The 21,868-nt window shown below is 45.6% G+C and overlaps 1 protein-coding gene across 5 annotated transcripts in view; it reads right to left on the reverse strand.

Moving 5' to 3' along the window:
• Positions 1-21,868, reverse strand: part of ADAM23 (ADAM metallopeptidase domain 23) — a 742,840-nt gene that overhangs the window by 244,880 nt on the left and 476,092 nt on the right. For all 5 annotated transcript variants that reach the window (XM_069615574.1, XM_069615576.1, XM_069615575.1 and 2 more), the window contains exons 8-9: positions 10,756-10,838; positions 706-768 (exon numbers count right to left, since the gene is read on the reverse strand). In XM_069615574.1, the coding sequence (XP_069471675.1) occupies positions 706-768; positions 10,756-10,838 (146 nt within the window). The remainder of the gene's footprint in view (positions 1-705; positions 769-10,755; positions 10,839-21,868) is intronic.

The raw sequence follows: 21,868 nt of genomic DNA on the forward strand, positions 1-21,868 counted from the left end.
CACCACTCCCTCTCTCCCAACTTAAAGGCTCATTTTGTTAATGGAAAGACAATCTGATGTATCCAAGCCAGTTAATGGACCTCTTTGGAAGATTGCAACAGTGTGCACTATTTGTAAATGATTGTTCCACTAATTCCAGAAAGAAGACAAAACTGGCAGGGAGTTTCAGCTAATCAGGGCTAAGCCTACCTAAGACTGATTTTGGGGGTCATCGTTTATTACGGTGCAAATGTAGCTACATCTGGAGCTTTATTGGTCACTAGAAATCAGTATTGTTCAATCCCAGTCTGGCCTGTCAAAGATACCTTGGCACATGGGGTTTGGGTGATAGAAACACATTTACCAGTGCTGGCAATCGGTTCCATGTGATTTTAACGAACCAAAAAATAAAGAATGACATTTCAACTATCCCAAAATAACGAAAGAAATACCAAATATTGTTTTGTTATTTTGGGAGGGTAACCCTCAAACCTCCTGTTTCCCTCTGGTTAAACCCCCACCCCAACACCCTTCCCCCTAGATTTAACCCCTTACACCATCCCACCGCACATATATATTCTTTTTAAAATTCTGTCTTTTTTTGGGTGTTTTTTTATTCGTTATAATTTCATTCTTTATTTTGCATTAGGTATAATCACAGGATACAGGAGGGGTCGGGGAGCACCAACAAACAAGGAATGACGTGTACGAAGCACCTGTACTTACCATTTTATGGTCGTTGACAATCATGAGCTCCAGATATTTCATCTCTTCAAAAACACCCCGGTGCTGTCAATTAAAATACAGTGCAATGTTAGTGTGCAAAAAGAGGCAATGCGTGCACCTGCTGCATATTCCCCGCACTCCTCGCAGGATGTATGCATGCATGCGACAATGTCTCGCGGCAACATAAACCGCAAGCCCCTAAAGATAAATCTTTTTCAAAGAAATGTAGTTTTAAAAGTTGCTGTGCACTCATGTCCAATATGACTCTGCAGCATGGCAATAACCTTCATGTATGACATGTTCCTAAAGCTGGCAATCTTCATGGAGTATTATAGTCAAATACCACAGTGGATCATTGTCCCCTAACAAAAGCATGTGCTGTTCTTCAATGTCACAGATTCCTGGGATGTCTCTAAGCAAGAATTGAAGGAATGTTTTGGGGATAGAAATATATTCATTCAATTTTTAGATTTAACAGAGGGCATGTGAGCACACATTGTCCCAATGGAATTGTCGAGCATCACATGTCTTGTTGGCCTTTAGGTTGTTTGCTACAAAGATAACTGAACACAGGGTTGCCGCAAAAATATCCGGAGCTATCATACAGGCCTCCGAGATATGAGCTATTATGCTGGACCTGCTAGAACAGTTTTGGATAATATGCTCAAGCAGGGGAGTTGCTAGGTCTGGAAAAGATCCGGGGCTACACTGATTTTGGAACTGTTGGGACTGGGGGCTAGCTAGTCTTTTGGCTGTAGCTCCTGAGATTCTATCCGGGGCTACAACCAAAAGCTCAGGGGCTATAGCCCTCTTAGCCCCCCCTAGCAACACCCCTGTGCCCAAGTAAAGATAAACCGTGTAGGCAAAGGAAAAAAAAATAGCAACCTTCAGTGGCAACTAAGTACTGGGTGCACCGCAAGATGTAAGCAATCAGGCCTTGTGGCTAAATGTCAGCCTAGATTCCAGGCCTGGCATGCTCTTACTGAGATTCTGTGATTACAGTGGCAGATACAGAGCAGTCAAAGGAAGGGCAGTTTAGCACAATCCAAGAAACTCCAATAGAGCCCATTTTCTGGTAAACAGTGAGTTTCTTGCATATACATTTCTTTGTTTAACATTGAAGCAACATTCATGGACAGCAGGTGATGTAACTCTGGCTTCCTATAATTACCATTTTATAACTCGCTTAGTACCAGCGGGTTTCTAAGCCGAGGATTCACACCTGTGTTGCTATGTGTTATCTTGCTTCCTAAACACACACGTTGCCCCTGAGCTATTCTTCCGGCCTAAGGCTTCATAATGCTTAAAGTGAGTTTAAAAAAATAGTGGTGTAGGTCAAATTAAAGGTTACATTTGTAGAGTGATGCAATTTGTTTGCATGAAGGAAACATGACTCTTTTAGTGAAGGTTTGTAACTCAAAATTCCAATGTTCAATGTCTGAAGACTTTATTTCTGAGTTGTATTCTTAATCCCTTTTAAATAAACGTGTTCTATGGATTTTAAGCTTATGTGTGTGTGTGTTTAAGTGGGTGTTGTATATGTCCAAGAATAATTTCCATCCCTATTTACTATGGTACGGCAGAGAAATGAGCAACGTGATACTCTGTCTGGTTTACCAAAATCTATTTATTCAATATTGTCAAGGAAGGGGTTGGTCTAAAATGCCTATGGGAACAACTTGATATAAAAAGGGAGTAACTTGAAATAAGGATATTGGGACAGATACTAGTGTCAATAACATGACAAAAAAGTAAAGTAGTGAGGTTTCTTCAAAGTGGATGATCCTAAGAAAGACTTGTTTACCCAGCGTCACAAGTCCTTGTCCATGAAAAGACCCCCTAAGCAACACAATAATGTTGAATGCTGTGGCCAATAGAAAGGTTGCCACATCCTAGTCTTAGCTAGCCCTAAGCCTATGGCTGCCCTACACTATTGTAGTATTTAGGGTTCTTCATGTACGCAGGGACCCGACAGGAGGCAGGTATGTATATAAAGGACATTCCTTTATTTGGTTACAGTGTAAGCTATAGGAAGAGGGTGGGAGCACAAGGCATATACATCTTCACTGGTCTCTTTCCCATCCTGTGTGTCCTAACTGACTCCACTGGAACCTCAGTGTAGTGTAGGGTCGAGGCTACTAGGCTACGTTCTGATACTTGCATCTGTGCAGCAATACAAGCAGCATACTACAACTATAACACAAATGTCCAAAGTCTTGACCATCAAAGGTGTTCACTAAACATACTCTCAAATGACCAACCCTAATCTAACACCGCAGAACAGAAGTATTCCCTTTGGAAGGTTCTTGCAGGACTTACTCACAGTCTGCCCTCTCCTTCGTCTCTCTGCTTTCACCTTTTTCTTCGCAAGTCTCAAGCTTTCTCTTCTCATGCTTTTCCTCAGCCTTGCAACTTTCCCTTGTAGTTGTGTGCTTCTCAGCATTCACATCGCATTGGCCCCAAACTTTAGGTTCCCTCAGCATTTCACATCAGGTATCTCCCAGACCTTCAGGGAACATTTGTATTCCCCCACTCCCACCCTCTCCATCCATGGACTTTTTCAGGAAGAAGATATTATGAAACTCTCCTGTCAAGGGTAGTCCTTCTTAGTTCTTCAGAGAAGGGCCTACTCCGCATAGCTTCCACTAGAAATGCATTCTGCTATTGAGGACCTTTCAGTAGGTTCTTCGCTCAAAGTACCACTTTGTCCCGAGTTGAGGTTATTGTGGTTCTCTAACCACAGGATCCCTTTTGCAGCCTACAGAATCGTTCCCTGTCTATCCAGGATCACTCAGAAGCATGCCAGCTTCTTTCATGTCTTCTCTCTCCTCTTGGGTCTCCCTACCACTTGTATACCACTGGATTGGGGAGGGCTTTTGTGGGCCTCCCCGGGTTTGGTTTGTAAGATTCCTGTCTTCTCATTAGTTTATTGTTCATCATCCTTTTCTGGATTGGCTGGCTCATAATTGCTAAAACCTGGGACATAACCATCCTTTCTGAACCTTGAGGGGTGCTCCATTGTGATGGTGCTATCTTGAAATTTCATTCAGGCTCTGACATAACTCTATGACATTCCAAAGGGCTCCATGGGTGAAGAGACTCAGGAGTTTGCCACTGCCCTTAAACACAAGCTGTCTGCTCCCCCTGTGACAAGTGAGGCCTCTTTCTAATTTTCTTGCGCTTCATGCTGGGGTCGCGTTGGATGCACCATAGACTTTTGTGTGTGAGAGTTTCCCGGATTATTAATTCAGAAGAGAGCTTCTGCTCGATCCATGTGTCATGAGAGTGGGGTTTCCTCTGTTGGATGTTAGTGACCAGTGAAATATCAAAAAATGGAAATATTTGCCTTTTTATGCTCTAACAATATTAAGCATATGTTCTACTGATGCCTGTCGGGACTTGTAGATAGAGCGTATATGCTTGCTGTTGTTCACCAACTTGACTGGTCAAAGAATAAGCCCTTCCCTGGGGGACGGGGAGTGTGTTGGATACCCCCTAAAACAATGTCAATGAAGCACATTGTGTAGTGGCGAAACCAGACCAGTCCCAGGTGCCTCGCTTCTTCCACAAGCACTGATGGGGAGTTTAGACAAATCACCACAACACATTCTGAGCATAATCTTCCCCTGTCTGGCCCTCTGTTGCTGACATCAAGGCACACGATGGCCTCCAGGAATTGAGATCACACACCCCTGCAACGTGCCTGCTGTCTGAGGGGTCCATAGCCAAGATAAGCCCTTTTGGGCATTGTATTGTGTTCACTGAGTGCCCTTTCATCATGGCCGCCACCATGACGACAACTGCTACACTTTCAAAGTACCTTATCGAGTGTCCGCCTCCACCTGCAGCCAATTGGGTGGCCGCCAAATATTTGCTTCCTGCTCTAGGGAGATGGCAGGCGACGGATGCCCCCTACAAAGGTCTTGTACTCAGGTCTGCAACTTCTTCCCCTGTCTGGCCCTGTTCGGCTAACATCAAGGCACATGAGTGCCTTCAAGAATTGAGATCACACAGCCCTGCAGCGTGCCTGCTGTCCCAGGGGTCCATAGCCAAGGTAAGCCCTACTGGGCATTGTATTGCATTCACTGAGCACCCTTTAAATATGGCTGCCACCACACCCACAACTATTACACTTGCTTAGTGCCTGGCTGAATGTCTGTCTCCGCTTGCTGCTGATTGTATGGCCACCAAATATCTGCTTCCTGCTCTAGGGAGCAGGCAGGTGACACCGGCCCCCTACAAAGGCTTTCTACTAAGGCCTGCTGCCTCATACCCTGCCTCAGTGCCAGATTATCCATTAGGCCAAGTAGGCGCCAGCCTATGTGCCCCACTCCTGTCAGGGGCCCCCGCGACAACGGATCAAAATAAAGCAAGCTATGGCCCGACATCTATGACCTTTTATTTCCCAAAGCTGCTACCTCGTATGTTATTGCTGGGGTCCCGGCCATGCAAGATCAACCATACGTCTACCAATCTCAGTACGCATTTTGCATCCGCATCTAATTGCAGCACCGTGGACCCCTCATCCCTACAAACTGCATATCCAGGCACCGTTTCTGACTTTCTTATAGTACCAAATTCCCAAGCTGCTCCAGCTGTCATGAACAGCTGGCGTGAGGATGCCCTGCACCTCCGTCTACCATAAAGTAAGCCACAGCAGTGGACCCCTGGCTGCGCACTAACATTTCTCAATAATGCACACAACTTTCAACACCTACCACAGATGGTGTGAATATCCCAGCTTCCACTAAACCTGTTTCCTCCTCCCTGCTACCTGGCACCCACACTATGTCACCCCCCCTCCTATTACGCTTGGCTGCCATCCCACATTGCAAATTCCCTGGAGCACTGCTTGGGGAGCTCTGCTACCTGCTCTCAGCCTGACATTGTTATTCCTTTATTACCCAAATGGCTACATGAAACTATGCCTCGCACAGCCGAAGCAGCCATCAGCCCCACTGGCTGCAGATTTGCCGGTGTGCACTTTGCAGCCTTCCCTACAACTGCGCTCCTTCTATGCTTTGCTATGATCCTGCATGTCCATTGTGCTTTAATATGGACCCAGTAAGTGGGGCTTGCCTCACTGACTTTCCTGCAAACTCAAATCTCAATGACATTCACCTAACTGTAACTGTGTTGCAATTGTGTAACTTGTAATCGTCTAGCAATTGTGCAACACTTAACCGCCCTGTAACTTGTAACCATTGTTTAACCGTAACTAGCACCTAGATGCCCCTGGGCTTTGTGTGCTGCTATAAATGTAAAATAAAATAAATACAATAAAATAAATGTAAGCGTGCATTGTTTATTGTTCTTTGACTACAGATTCTGAGCATATTGTCTGTGCTCACTTCTATTTCATGGACTAAGGTGTGTGTATAGGTGGTGCGCTACCCTCCTAAGTCACAACCGATAAAAAGTAATGGTTCAGTGTTAACACTTGAGAGTAACATAGACCAAATCTAAGCCTAAGTAGACAAATTAATTCATGATACTTGTAAATGCAACGTAGGCCCGATCCGGGCTAACCATTTAATTCGACACAGTTTAGAAAATATAAAGGCCCAATTTTAGCCAACACGTGTTTCCACCGTCCTCAGTCTTTTTCAAGGCAGGGCCTGATTTGCAGCGTATGCCAGGAAGTCTGGTATGAAGCTCCAGTTTGTACTTAGAAGCTCTGTGTGAGTGTCATAATATGTATGACAATGTATCTCCGCAAGTGATGGTGCTGCGTATAATCTTACTCGCCCACGTTGTAAATGCTATTCTGAATCCAATAATTTTGGAGCCTATGTGACTCCAAAGTTCTCTGAATACATACGATGATGGGCTGTGCGTTCCAAAAAGGGTCTGCCACGTTATGTATGAAACAAATCCAAGGTATGCTCCCAACACCCAAAATATAATCTGTGTAAACGGAAGTAACGTAAATGTATGTCCAGGAACAGTGTTTCCTTGTTATTAGAATGTCTGTCGTAACAGGCTTTAATGCCTCTGGACGAATTCAGAGTCCCAGTACGATCGTGGCCCCACGGGACTCTGAATTACCGCTGGCGGTATTACCGCCAGCAGTAACAGCACTGAAAATTGGCAAAATCGCAGCGGATTTGCCCCCCGCTCAGAGCTGTGGAAAAGTCCGCCAAACCCGTGATTTGGCAGACCCTTAAATGTGGCGGTAATAGCGTTACCTCTGCATTTAAGGGTTAGTGCCAAACTCGTGATGAGGCCCTGTATGTCTTGGAACAGATTCAGGGGTTTCAAGTAATTATTAGTTGGGTTGTGATTTTGAGTGCCTTTCCTTTTTTGGCATTACTAAAGGGAATTTCGTGCACTCCCACCTTTGCATTTTTCATTCGCCCGCCGTTCATTTGTTTTGGCAAAAATAAAACAAAATGATCTTTTTACCCACACTCTGTACAGCCTACTCAGATCCTCCCCCACTTCTACCCACGGACAGCATGCTAGATGCTCTCCTTGCGCAATGGGAATGGGAATGGGGAGGTCGGATGCACATGCACTGTTTATAACGGTGCTCGTGCATCCGACATGCTGTGCTCACGGGTGCCACTCTGCCCACCAGGTCCGACCTGGCGGACAGAAAGGCACCTGCAAGCACAACCCATAGTTTGCCGGTCTGGGAACTATGGTACCGGCAAGCTTACCAGTACTGTACTTCCCGGATCGGCAAACTTATAATGAGGCCCTTTGTCTCTGGTCTCTAGTTTATGGGGGTCATTACGACCATAGAGGTAGCCAGGCATGGATACCCCCATTCCAGGTACCGGGTCCGGGTTGCCTGAATGGGGTAATACCGGGCCATTCCGACCTTGGAGGGCCCGGTATTTCCCCATTCAGAGAACCTGGACCCTGTACATCCCGATTCCCATTCGAGCCCCCATAGCGCTCAATGGGAATGGGGAGGATGCAAACAACGGGCCTGTTACTAACGTGCCCGTTGTTTGCATCCTGATCTGCTTGCGGGACCCTGGTTTTACCTGGTTTTACCAGGCGTCCTTACCGGGTCCCACGAGCAAACCTCGTAATGAGGCGTTAGGGGTTTAATGGGACCGGCAGCTCTACCGGCCCCGTTAAACCCCTACTGCCAGGGTCGTAATGACCCCCTGTATAACTACTTTCTTCACACTCTCATAAAGTGCACCAATGTTTGTTCTCATTGTATAAGCACCATCTGCCATCGTTAAATGTGCTTTTCTAAATAATTTTTAATCAAAATTGATATCCCTATTCCTAAAATAAATAATAAATACAAATACTTTAAAAACATAACTTTTTCGTTGATAAAAATGCACAAGTGTCTTTGATCTTCTATAACGACGTCACCATGAGACTCAATTTTATCTAAGTAATCTAAGTAATCAGATCCCAGTTCAGAGGTCACGAGGAAGACAAAGAATGCTAGCGAACTGTTAGTATCAGACCCACTATTTAAAAATAGCTTTAAAGGTTATTAGCTTTTATAGAGCTATTGGTCTCTTTAGGTTTTGCCAGTCTTCGTATTGTGCCTGCGTAAAAAGTAGAAATATAGGGGAGGTATATTTCGACTTTTTACGCAGGCAACCTTTTCTGCCATTGTTTAGCTACTACCCGAATCCTTTGCGACTCCGGGAAGCCTGACTTCCTCCGGAGCCTCTGGGGTCATTACTCTCTGTATTGGAACAGCTTGCAATTGACACCCCAGTGACATGCAGTTCGATGTTAGTAGAGTGCATGATTTGGGATAACGGAAAAGGGCCCAGGATGGGACCTCAAAAAAGGTAGTTTTGCATTGTGTTGTGCCCCACGCTTTGCTGCAGGAACCAGTGGTGTATCCAGACTCTGTTGACTGGGGTGGCCCAGGTGTGGCACTGACTTTTGCAGGTGTGCCATGAAGTATGATTGCACACACACACACACACACACACAATGATCAGAGTTTAGGAGAATGGGGTAGCACCTTTGGATGGCCAATCAGATTCAAGGGGTAGCACCTGCCACCCCAGGCCACTCCCTGGACATGCCACTAGCAGGAACGCAGGCCCTATTGGTCTCATTCTGTTAGTAATCCCTCTGCAGTTCTTGCAACTAGTCTCTCTCCCTCTTAAATTTGAGCAGCACATTGTTCATGAATGTTTTATGGAGTTACTCCGCACAAGTAGAAAGTAAAATAGGCTTTCAGAGTTCACTATGAGCGCCCAATGATTTTGAGGCAACTGGGGAGGCATTCACCTGGTGCACTGGAGGGTAGTTCTGATATGCCACCTATCATGGAACTAGCACAACCAATGTCTTCCCTATTCTAAGGCTTTGCACATCACCTTCATCTATGCTTGCACTATGGGAAAATAAACTGAAGAATAGCATACCTTCTATTACCAGTCATCAAAGATAGGACTTGCTTTGATAGTTAAACAAAGGCGGTCTACTAAAAGTGTTCTAGTTTGGAAATATTGGCACATGAATGATTAGCTTTAATATGATCACAAGGCAGCAAATGGAACGTAACACTCTGCTCTCCCATCCATTAGGATCCTCCATTCTGAGGTCATGCCGGGTCATTCCGTTACGGCACTCAGAGGGATGGCTCCTCCTCCCATCCAGTAGGATCTTCCATTCTGAGGTCATAAAGGGTCATTCCGTTAAGGCACTGAGAGGGATGGCTCCTCCTCCCATTCAGTAGGATCTTCCATTCTGAGGTCATAAAGGGTCATTCAGTTAAGGCACTCAGAAGGATGGCTCCTCCTCCCATCCAGTAGGATCCTCCATTCTGAGGTCATACAGGGTCATTCCGTTACGGCACTCAGAAGGATGGCTCCTCCACCCAACCCTCAATGTTTACCCTTACCATTTCCTACTACTTTCACCTTTAAAACACTCAACTCTTGACTCGGCTATCTCAGGCATTCACGCTTGGCCTTTCAAGAGTATTATCCTGAGGATTGTATGGGGATGGTAAAATGTAACCCCGGCAAATAAACCGCCATGCTTCAAGAGTCTGCTGACCCTCATTTCTTAGCAGAGCCTGAAGTCAAGCCATGAGCGCTGCAGTTCCACAGAGGTGAGTGGAACTCCTGGAATCAGTTCCCTGGTAATGCAAATACTGTGTAAAGCCTTCATAGATGCCTAGGTGCCATGCCTAATGTTTGAATAGGTCTAAATGTGTGTTTTTCTGCTTGTATTAATTTTACCATTGTGAGTTACCCGTGAACCTACATATTTGAATGGCTTTACATAGGAGGAGTCATCCCATATTCTATCCACCGGGTCTCTATGTTGCCAAGGTTACTTTACAGAGACCAGCTTCATTGAAACTTATCTAGTTTATGTTCATGATGCTCATCAGTCGTGCTGCTCATCCTTAGCTCATCAGTGATAAATGGGCAGGGTCGGACTGGGCCAAAAAACTGTCTCGGGCACCAATGAAAAAGTGGCCCACAGTTGCAATTGGATATTCATTCCTTTTGTGACGCTGTTTGAATAGTACACAAGGGGGGGGTAATTTTGATAAAATGTGATGCAAATTGTGCATGTTACAGAATATCTATCCGGCAAAACTGGTCAAAAGTATTAGCCACATTGTGAAGTAACTCATCAAACTGACCCACACTGGCCAAAAAAGTGGCCCACTTTGACCCCCCAAGAATGGCCCCACCCGCATTTTGTGTTTTTGGTTCGGCCATGGGCCTATTGCCCTGTAGGTCAGTCCGAGCCTGTACTGAGCACTTCCTATGTATTTATGTGCCACAAATGCATGTTCTGTATGACTTGCTCCTAGTGTTAAGGCCTACAATCCTCAGATAACTACATGGGGGAGGTTGTCTGGTTTAAAAAAACGACTAGGATCTAAAGGAGGCAACCTTTTATAATAGACAAAAGTACAGTAAATACCCAACAGAAAGAGAAATGTGGCATTAAATATAATTAGTGCAGAAGGGAAATTACCCATGCAATGACATTCTTGGCATTGTCAATAACTGTGTGCTGTGCCACAGGGAACATTCAGATGAATTACAGACAACTCAACGCTGGCTTGGTCCTCAAGGTCACACTTACCTTCACAGCTCTCCTCCTTCGCTTCCTCAGCCACTGTTCCTCTGAGTGAAAAGGCCACGTACCACTGAGATTTGCTTCTTCGTCTGTTCAAAAATTACAAGCAACACAACTCTTTAAGAAGGTTTTCAGGAGGATCTGACATTACATAACACAGGGTGACTACATCTATTATATATTATTTATAATCACACTTGCATCAGTTATAGCATGTTTTCTCCCACCCTTCTCACTGTCCCTTCACAAAATCCTATCAAGCTTCAGGACAACAATGTTGCATGAAAGAAACCTAAGCTCCCAGCTAGCACATGCTTGGGTAGCAGGATTCGGTGATAGACAATATGGCACGGTACCAGACCAGCAGCTTTCTTTACTAATGCAAATAATAATAACCAGATTCACGTGTATGAGCAAAGATGGCTGCGACACCTGCCATCGCCTGAGAGACGCATCTTTGAACACCTGCTATCTACTTCAGGAAAGCGGAAAGATAAGATAGACCTGTAGAACAGAGATATACCAGAAAGAACACAGAATGACCTCTAGCTTTGGTGAGACTAAATCCTGAAGCTTCAACAGGCACAATGGCTGCTCACAACAGAGAACAGTCTGGGCAGGAAACGTAGGCAGTCCATTGATGACTAACTCTGCCCATCACCCGGATGGCTTTGTTCATGAGAGAAAGAGCCTAAATAATAATAATAATTTAGCATTTATATAGCACTACAAACCCTCAGGTAGCTGAGCACTGCTTATTACCCACAGTGTGTGGTGTTCATTTATTGACCTTGGAAGGATGAAATGCTGAGTTTGGCCTTGCCAGGTTTCGAACCTGCGTCAGCAGGCTCTGCACAGATGTCAAAGCTAGCGCTCTACTCGCCTCTACTCGCTGTGCTAGTGGGCCGGCTAGATCTTGAAGATCCCACAGATACAATGTCTGCCGACAACAGAGAACAGTCTGGGCAGGAAAGGTAGGCAGTCCATTGTTGACTAACTCTGCTCATCTCCGGGGTGGCTTTGTGCATGACAGAAAGAGGCTGACAACAGAGAACAGTCTGGCCAGTACTTTTTAGATGGCCCTCTTATGGCTATCTCTGCCCATCTACCGGATGGTTTTTTGCCTAAAAGGAAGGCCCAGGAATTTAACTGAATTCTCATGTAACTACATTAGCGCAGGTATGTGTGACAGGCTCAGGGTCATGACTTTGTCGGGGGAAGGGAACCCCTCCCAGAATTGGGGTGACAGAGTTTGGGGGGTGTGGGGTACTAGTCCTTGAAACCTCCTAATGTGCCATGTATATTGATAATGGTACCACTGTCTGTCTCACAATACCTTCAAGCCAGTTATATGGTCAGTGTTCTCTCTTTTCCCTTTCAGGACAACAACTTTCAGAGTGGCCCAGGATGCAACTAAGAAAGCCCAGACCGGGGTTTGGGGAAACGGATTCAAGAGCAGGCAGGGCGTGGACTTGAGTTCCTCTTGTTAAACAGAGATGAGACACCAAACAACCAACCTGCCAACCTCCGGGGGACCCCATACGAATGGTGTGGCAGGAGAAAACGAACTGGTAGTGAGAAGAGACCGCACGGGAACAGGAGAGACGCTCCATACAAATTTGAAACCAAACTCAAACAGCACAAGTGGAAAATAACGAGAACAATGAAATGCCAGACTCCCAGCAAGCGGAGTGAGCATCAGAGGCTTCAAACCAAGTCGTGCTGGAAAAGGGGGAGGAGTTTAGGGTTTTATAAATCTTTTCACCAGTGTGACGCAGCCACTGGGGCAAAGGAAGCAAGAGATTTGCCATCAGAGTTAGGTCATACTGTGGAAACAGAAAAATTGATATGAGGCCGGGAAGCCCAAAAGGAAACACACCAACACAGGTTACAAAGGACATACAAAGCGCTTTATTTCAAAGTTACAAAGTTACCAAAGTCAATTGACATACGGATAGCTATTCGGCCCTCTGACTAACACGCGAACCTTCAACGTAAGGTTCGCACTGAAAGTGGGAGAGACCGATCATCGGGATGCTTGGGTTTTTATACGTTTTGTCCTGCATTGGCCAGCCCTCTCGCAAGTTAACCATTCTTGGAACCATGGCTAGGGTTCGTAGCCAGGTCGAACACACAATTTACCTAATTTGATCAGTTCCACTGATACAGTTACATATTTACACACAAGTTAAAGAGAGGACAAGGTCTTAGTTCGTGACCCTAACAAGTGGCCTGTGGACATATTGTTTATTCACGTGTGCGGAGGTCACCATGGCCGGAGTCTTACTCAAAATGTCATTCAGCCTCCATTTTGTGATTCAGGGTGACTTCCACACTGCAAGAGTACCTAAAATGGCGGCTAGATCCAAGATGGCGGCTTACACAATACATTAAGGTCAAGACCTTGCCGCGGAACCTATGTACATGGTATTCTTTAGACAGCTTGGCGTAGGCCAACATACATTTAAACAATGCGATTGGGGTCACAATATTATATCGATTTCCACAGACCCTCCTTTTTGGCCTATGCCAAGTGCTAATACATCATTTCCTAATACTTTCGAAAATAACTGAAGGCATTATCATCCATAGGTTCCGCGTCATTGTCCGAAATGTCAATAGCCATAAAGTTGTTCATAAGAACTTCTTGCAACATGAACTCTTTAGATGCTGTCTTCGGGGTGTATATCTTATGCCCTATTGCGCTCATTACCTGAGCACAACATCCCCCCATCATTCCACATATACTCGGGAGGCATTGAAAACAACAGCAAAGAAATAACAGAATCCCTAAAATACCTAAAATGACAGAAAGCACCTTCCACCCCCAAGATCGTAAAGAATCCCAAAACCAAGTACTAAGGTTCCAGTCTCCTACAGGGATATGGACTTCAGAACTGAGAGTGTGTAAATTCTGAATTGCTTTAAAAATTGTTGGCGAAGAATCTGGTACGAAAACACAACAAGCGGACCCCACTAATTTACATACTCCACCTCGTTCGGCTAAAATGACATCTAATGCCATTCGATTTTGAAGTGCTACCAATCTTATCGCCTTTTGCTCTAAGGTCATATTGTAAAGTATGTCCGTGGTCCGGTTGATCGTTTTCTCCAACACCCTCGCTAATCCCCTAATGTTTTCTGAATTGGCTATTTGTCCCCAAAAGGGCACTATTGATTTGGCTATATCCCCGAACACTTGTCCAGGGGTGTCTCCATTACTATCCCGTCGCGGGCGAGCCTTAGATACCTCTAAGGTACTGGCTATAAATACACCTGGTAACAATATCCCTAAATAACAAGTCCCCTGCCAATCCTTCGGCAACCAGGGAAAAGCTAAACTACCACAAACAAAATAAACGGGTCCCCCTACATACAAAGGCCTATTTTCCCCAGTCAAGTTTACAGTATTTACACAAGGCTCGAAGTCTCCCATTGGCCTAGTGCCATTTCTTTGTACACAGAAAGGAACTGAATCAGGACTATGATTCACAGAATAAGAAGGAGGCATGGCATCCTTATTGCCTATCGGAGCCATCTTAAAAGAAACTAGATTTTGGAAAGGAAAAGATATTTTATCAGACGGCCTAATAGAAGCGACGTTAGCTTTACTTCTATTTGCGAAAAGCGAGCATCCCAGGGGAGTCAATTCACGTTTTTCAAATTCATTCAAATTAGTCCCATCGAAGTTCCCTGAGATTCTATCATTCCATCGGCCAAAGAAGAGTGCTCTAAGAGAGGCATAGCAAGAAGTTGTTAAAGGTAAGGGATGTATATACCATCCCAGTCCCTTGTTCCCATGTTGTGGTAAGTGAGTGCAGATCCAACAATTACTCTTATTAAAAATAGCATGCGTAGCATTCATCACTATCATCAAAGTGTTATTATGATATTTCTGTCTATGCCGAGAGTCCCTAGGGGACAGAGTGTGAAGGTGTACAGAGGGAGTCAAAACAGTTGGTACGATTTTGGTCGGTAACAGAGGCTTCAAAGGATAAATTTCTTCAAAATACCAAAGTCCCACGGCAGCAGTTGCAAAAATAACAATATCAGAACAAGAACACAACAGTACGTTTTCGGGGCCCAGGCACATTGTTCATTATTCGATTTGGTCACCTCCTTATCTAATAGTTCAATACGGGGAGCAGCGGTGAAGGCGGCAGGCATCATGGTCATCCCGATCGACGGCCCCAATGTTCGTTGCTGGCGGCACTTCGGCCGCGCGATTTCTTAGTCCTTCCCAACCCTAGCCAACAGAACCCTCCTTTTCTTTGTTCGAAAAAAAGAAAGACAACAGTACTTCAATCACTCTCTTCCTTCCAGATGCACGACACTCGTGCGGTAATTCTATTTCCGTGGTCGAAGGTTGTACCTGATGGTACCCAAGTTTGTTGAATCCAAAAGCAAAGTATCGTCGCTCCCTGAGGGGAGCGTCGTGTCGGTGGCGACGGAAGTCGCAGAGCTCGAAACAAGATTTTCCGGAAGCGATTGATCAAGAGAGTGCGGAGACAAAATGGACGGCTCCCCGAGCTCCTCAGGCTCAGAGAACTTCTCCGACGCACTCACAACGCTGCCTGCTACTCCGAGATCAGAGATTGTAGCACCAGCGAGGGGTTCTGTTTCTTCTGTAGCGTGTGGCGTCGGGTGAGGGATCTTCTTAACATGCGTTGCATGTATCCAGTTCTTCTTTCCTGCCACCCGCACTGCCGTCCTGGTGACCAATAATACCTGGTAGGGTCCGCGCCAGCGAGGCGCAAGACAGGAAGACCTCTCATAGGCCTTCACCAGGATACAGCTACCGGGCAGTATATCGTGTCCTGGGCCCGTAAACCGTACAGGTAAGGCAGCATTCACCTGGTGGTAAATGAAATACAGATTTTTAGTCAATTGATTACAGTAATCTATGAGCAATACATTATCCACATCCCTCAGGGCTTTAAGTTTAGGGAGACCCCAGATATTAGCAGGCCTTCCCATTACCACCTCGAACGGAGAGAGCCCAGTTCTAGTCTGGGGTGTGGTGCGCATAGCTAACAACACAATAGGTAAAGCGTCGGGCCATTTTAGCTTAGTGTCGGCACATGTTTTTGCAAGTTTGTTTTTCAAAATACCGTTGTGTCTCTCTACCAACCCCGCACTTTGAGGGTGCCTAGCTGAATGAAAACGTTTCTCAATCCCTAGGGCAACACATATTTGCAACATTACGGCTGCGATGAAATGCGGGCCGTTGTCCGACCAAATTATCCTCGGGAGCCCAAATCGAGGGAAGTACTCTTTCACCAGGATCTTTGCGGTGGTCATGGCGGTAGCATCTTTGACAGGGAAAACCTCGACCCATTTGCTAAAAGCACAAATGATGACAAGAACATATTTCAAGTTATTACATCGCTCCATTTCAATAAAATCAAGGTGAATGGTTTCAAAGGGGACAGAGGGGGGCCCGAAACTTCCCCTTGGAGTCACTGTCCCTTTACCCACATTGTGCTGCAGGCAAATCATGCAATTCTGAACATGTCTCTTTGCAGTTTCCAAAATTTTATCATTCACCCAAACCTGCTGCAATATCTTCGTAATTTGCTGGGCACACACATGCGTTGGACCGTGTGCCATTGTAACCATTGCTAACACATAAGAATCAGGAAGCAACCATTTCCCGTCGGATGCGTCCACCCAACACCCTTCATCATCCAATTTTCCCATGCCTTCAGCCCACTTCCTAGACTCTTCAACTGAGGCATCAGTCTGCATATCTCGCACAGACCGAATGCCTTCATCTATTATACAAACATCTCTCACTTCCCTCGAGGTGTACATGTCTGTGCTAAGGTCTGTGGCTGTTTGTCTAGCTATCAAATCTGCAAAAGCATTTCCTCTGCCCACATTGTCTATGACCTTGCGATGTGCTGCACATTTCATGATCGCTAATTGTTCAGGGAGTGAGAGCGCTGAAAGAAGTTGTACTATTAAGGGACCATGCTGAATCTTGGTCCCATATGAGGTCAGAAACCCTCTTTCCGACCACAGTTTTCAGAAGTTGTGAGCCACCCCAAAGGCGTACTGGCTATCCGTATAAATATTGACTCTATGCCCTTGGGAGAGCTCACAAGCGCGGGTCAACGCTATAATCTCCGCGGCCTGCGCGGAGTTATGCGGAATCCTTTTAGTTTCAACAATCTTGTTCAAAGTAGTAACTGCATAAGCAGCTGTAGATGTGCCATTCGGAAGTTTGAAGCAGGAGCCATCACAAAACAGCTCTCCTTCCGCATTCTCCAAAGGAATATCTGAGAGGTCTATCCTGCCCTTTGTTTCTTGTTCGGTGGCATACAGGCAGTCATGTGATCCTTCATCACCGCAAACAATATTTTGCGGGAGAGGTAAGAGTTCAGCCGGATTGAGAACACAACACCTTTTAATTTGGATATGAGGAGCAAATAGGACTAATTCGTACCTTGTCAACCGGGCAGAGGTAAGGTGTTGCGTTTGAGTTTTATTCAATAGAATATCAACAGAGTGAGGTACCATCAAGATTAAATGTGGCCTAGGACCATCCCCTCACTCTGTTTTACAGACGCAGCGGCATCAGCAACAGAGCGCAGACATCGCGGCAAAGCGCATGCAACAGGATCGAGGGCGGAGGAATAATAGCCGCACGGCCTATTCTTCCCTCCATGTTCCTGTGTTAACACAGACAAAGCACATCCATCACATTCATGCACAAACAACACAAAGGCCTTATCGTAATTTGGTGTACCCAGAACCGGTGCTGAACATAGCACGGTTTTGAGAAGCTCAAATGATCGTTGATGTTCCGATTCCCATGGCAGTGGCAGAGAAATGCCCTTCTTCGTCAAAGCCAACATCGGTTTTACCACTAGTGCAAAGTTCGGGATCCACAGTCTACAGTAGGACGCCATCCCTATCAGGGCTCTGACTTCCTTCTGTGATTTTGGGACAGACATGCCAGAAATGTGTTTTATTCGTTCAGGTGCCAATCTTCTCCCCTCCTTTGACAGGAGGTAGCCTAAATAGGCAACCTCCTGGCAACAATATTGAAATTTTTTTAGCGAAGCTTTGTGACCATTTTCAGCTAGATGAACAAGCAACAATATAGTGCCTTCTTTACAAGCTTTCTCAGAGTCTGCAGCCAAGAGCAAATTGTCTACATATTGAAGCAGCGTGCAAGTAGGTGGCAATTCAAGGGTGTCGAGCTGCTCCTTTAAGGCTCTACTATAGATACTAGGACTTTCAGTATACCCTTGAGGTGCCCTTGTGAAAGTAAACGAGCGTCCCCCCAAGGTGAACGCGAACAAATACCTGCTCTCCTCATGTATCGGAATACTAAAGAAGGCGTTTTTCAAATCTACGACACTAAAGTGTGTAGCCGTAGCAGGGATCATTGTTACTATCGTAGTTACATCAGGGACAATTGGAAATTGTGGGGCTACCACTCGGTTAATAGCACGAAGATCTATTATAAACCGGTACGGAATTGCATTGTCGCCTTTCTTATATACTGGCAAGATCGGGCTATTACATAAGCTACCTGTTATCTCTTCGATCACTCCACGATGTACAAAATCGGAGACAATGCATTTCAGAGCATGCTCACCTTCAATTGAAATTTTATATTGCGGAATGCGCGGTAGCTTAACCCCATGTTTCAAGACTATCTTAACAGGCTCGATGTGCAATATCCCGACATCATTGTCGTCTATTGCCCACAAACATTCCGGGACAATGTCAAACTCGGGAGGTAGAGCTCGGGTCAAGTTCTGGGAGTTAAAGGATTGCTGTGGTGAAACTGTTAATCTTATTCCGTCAGGGGAACAATGAATCACTGCATTCAGTTTCTTTAACAAATTCAACCCTAGCAAATTTTCTCCGCAGTTTGAAGTAAGAAGAAAAGGGCACTGGTCTGTGAAAGGACCCAAAGAAACAGATACCGGCGCAGAAACCGGACACACAGTTGGTATACCAGAGAACCCTATAGAAACGTTTGTTTGCCCTGACAGTGGGATGTTTGGAACCCTAGAATGGTCAATGGAGCACTTTTGTGCTCCAGTGTCGATCAAGAACTGATGTTTCCTATTCCCCACCAATAATTCAACGTAGGGGCCCTTCTGAATAACGGGAATAGGTAAAGGTTCCAAACGCTGCTTCGGGCAATCCTAGTAAGGCAGAACTTCGTCAAAGGGAAGTTCTTCAGAAAGATAGGCAGCAGAAGGGTGATCAAATATATTTCTCGAGTCCATACTCGGAGTCTGATTTTCCCGTGAAAAAGGTTGCTGGGGATCTTGTAGAAGCTGACCCCTATCAGGGCCCCCTGCTCCGGGGCGGCCCCTTGGTCGCCTACCCATACCTCCAAATGTGCCTCCTGACCTCTGACGAAGGGCAGGGCACTGTGCTCGCCAGTGACCTTCCTGGCGGCAATAAGCACACTGATTAATATTTATAGAATTTGGAGGAGTATTTCCTCTTGGAATGTACTGACCTCTAGTCTGTGTCGTACCACCTCTGGGGTTTCTGACAATTTGCTGCAACAATACCTTAGTCTTTAAGTCACCCCTTCTTTTTTCGATTTTCTCTTTTTCATTATTAACCCGATTCTCATAATACTGAGCCATATGCAAAACCTCTGACTGAGATTTTGCCTGCCAAGCGCTCTCTGAGGACATAATTTGTGACTGGATGTCGGGCAACAATCCACGTACAAATTTGTCCACAAACAACCTCTTCCCCGACTCTATGCCTAAATCCTGTCCACTGAAGTCAGAGAACACCTGTTCAAATCTATTAAAGAATTCAGTAGTACCTTCAGTTTTCCCTTGGACGCAGGCCGTAAGCTTGTCCCAAATAATCCTTTTTTCTGGGATTATAGTTTTTAGTTTAGCAACTATTCTATCGGGTAAGGTAAGTATTACCTGGGGTGGTTTCTCACCAGCTGGTCGTTCCCCATCTATTCTAATCAGATTTACCCATGTATCCCCTAGCCCCGGCACATCATCTACTGTCCGTACCTGTTTCCATACATCAACTGGCAAAAGCACTGGAAACAATAAGTCCATGTCACTTAAGGTGAACACAGAAGACTGTAAGACGGATTCTATTTCTTTATAAAACCCTGTCGGGTTTTTCCTAATATCAGGGACTGATTGTCTAATCGTGTTCACTTCCTGTCGAGAGAACGGGACGTGAACAAACTGCGATACTTAATGTGCAGGGATATCCGTCGCGGGAGTACCAGTCGCCGCGTCAGCGGGGATTTCTACTTTTGGGACAAGGGTTGGAGGGACCTCTCTCATAGGCAACTGAGATATAGGGACCTCCGACCGCTTACTGAGCAATAGGGCCAAATCGAGCGCTAAAGCAGCTGTAGAAGTGTCGGGCGAAAAAGCTCTTTTACAAATACCCAATAACTCTATGGGGCAACCAACCTTCTTCCTTATATATTCCTCCTGTAAGTGCTGTACCATCACTTGGATTACCTTTCTTTGCATCTCTACAGTGTATTGACTATATGTGTCATACACCTCATCTGGCGGTATCGATGAATCCGAGACCCATCGAATCGCGTCTTTGGTACAAATTCGTACTTCCTCAGGTGCTGATCTTCGGCACGAAAGGAACCGTTTCTGTACATATATCCTATCGTCCTCATCATCCTCGTTTTGTAACCTTTCAAAATCCCTCCTAAACTCAAACAACCTATCAACATGTCCATATACTTTCTGCTCTGTATCCCTCGAAAGTGCCAAAGCATTCAGATCTCTCACCCCTTGTGGGAGATCCGAAGTCTGCAATCTACCCCACATTACACCTAAGTGAATCCCCAGTCCTTCAATAAAAACATTTTTCTCGGGAAAATCGTGCAAATTAGATAATGTTGAAAATACATCAGTTTGATCACCTTTTTCCATGCAATGCTTAGCCCAAGCAAATAGTTCCTGTTTCCTGGCCGCAGGAACAGTACTACGAGTCACAATTGTTGACCCTGCACCGGGATCTGTTTTAACGAACACGGAACTCCCCGGAATCGAAAGTGTAGGTGGACTTAACAAGGGTGCAGGGGAGAGAGGCAGTGTAATAGACAGAGGAGCGACAACCAAAGAACTAGGAGCAGTAGGCTGTGCAGGGGGAGTAGGGATAGCAACGGGAACAATAGCAGGAACGGGCAAGGTGCCCACAACAGGAGCATACGGAGGTGGCGCTGAAGAATCAGGCCTCCGTTCGTTCAATATTTTCTCAATAAACTCCTCGGAAACATGGAAATCTTTAGAGGGGTAAATTTTCTGGACCCCGAGCGAGAAAGCTCTATCCATTTTCTGGGCTTCTTCTAATCGTTTTTCCTTGTCATACAACAATGCCTTTTCGGCATTTGTTTTATGACGACGTGCATGTTTATCCCTACTTTTAAGCTGCTGCAATGCTTCCTTTTTCCAATTTTGCAACACATCAAAGGCTGCTGGCCTAGCCTTTTTCTTAAGCAAGATCGATTCTAAGTATTCAATACGGGGGATCTCAAAACTACCATTGATTGGCCACTGAAATTCGGAGGCATTTCTGGTCTGTCTGTGCCAAATGTCATTAAATACAATACTACCAATGCCATACTTACAGTACATAGTACCCGCCGGCGACCCCTCCTGTGGTGCCGGACGGCTAAATTCCAAAGATTGTCGATCGCTGCGGAACAGAGCCCTAAAGCAGCTAGACAATTTCCCAGGCATTTCTCAAAGAATTGGTGTTACCTGGTCCAATAATTGTGTCTGCAGATACAATACGCCAAATTCAAATTGTCAGGGTTAAATTAAGAGCCGGGTCACGACTGCACCTGACCAAACCTAAGGAGGACCGTACGGTTTACAAAGGACTTCAACTAACGAATTTTTACCTGCGTTCGGTGGTTTCGGCAAATCTGCCCGCCTCGGAATTGGACCCTCGTCAAGATGCCGTGTCAGACCGCACGACTATCGCCCAAGGATCGGATCGTGCAGCGCTGCCGAGGTATCGCGTCGCGATCGGTCGGGCCCGCAGAATCACACCGTCCGATCCCGATTCGATAGTCTGCGTCAACCTTCAATGATCCGGCATCAATCTTGAGGGTCCCTATTCGGGCGCC

This window comes from Ambystoma mexicanum, chromosome 9, assembly GCF_040938575.1.
Source record: "Ambystoma mexicanum isolate Mex_15411 chromosome 9, UKY_AmexF1_1, whole genome shotgun sequence".
Lineage (NCBI taxonomy): Eukaryota > Metazoa > Chordata > Amphibia > Caudata > Ambystomatidae > Ambystoma > Ambystoma mexicanum.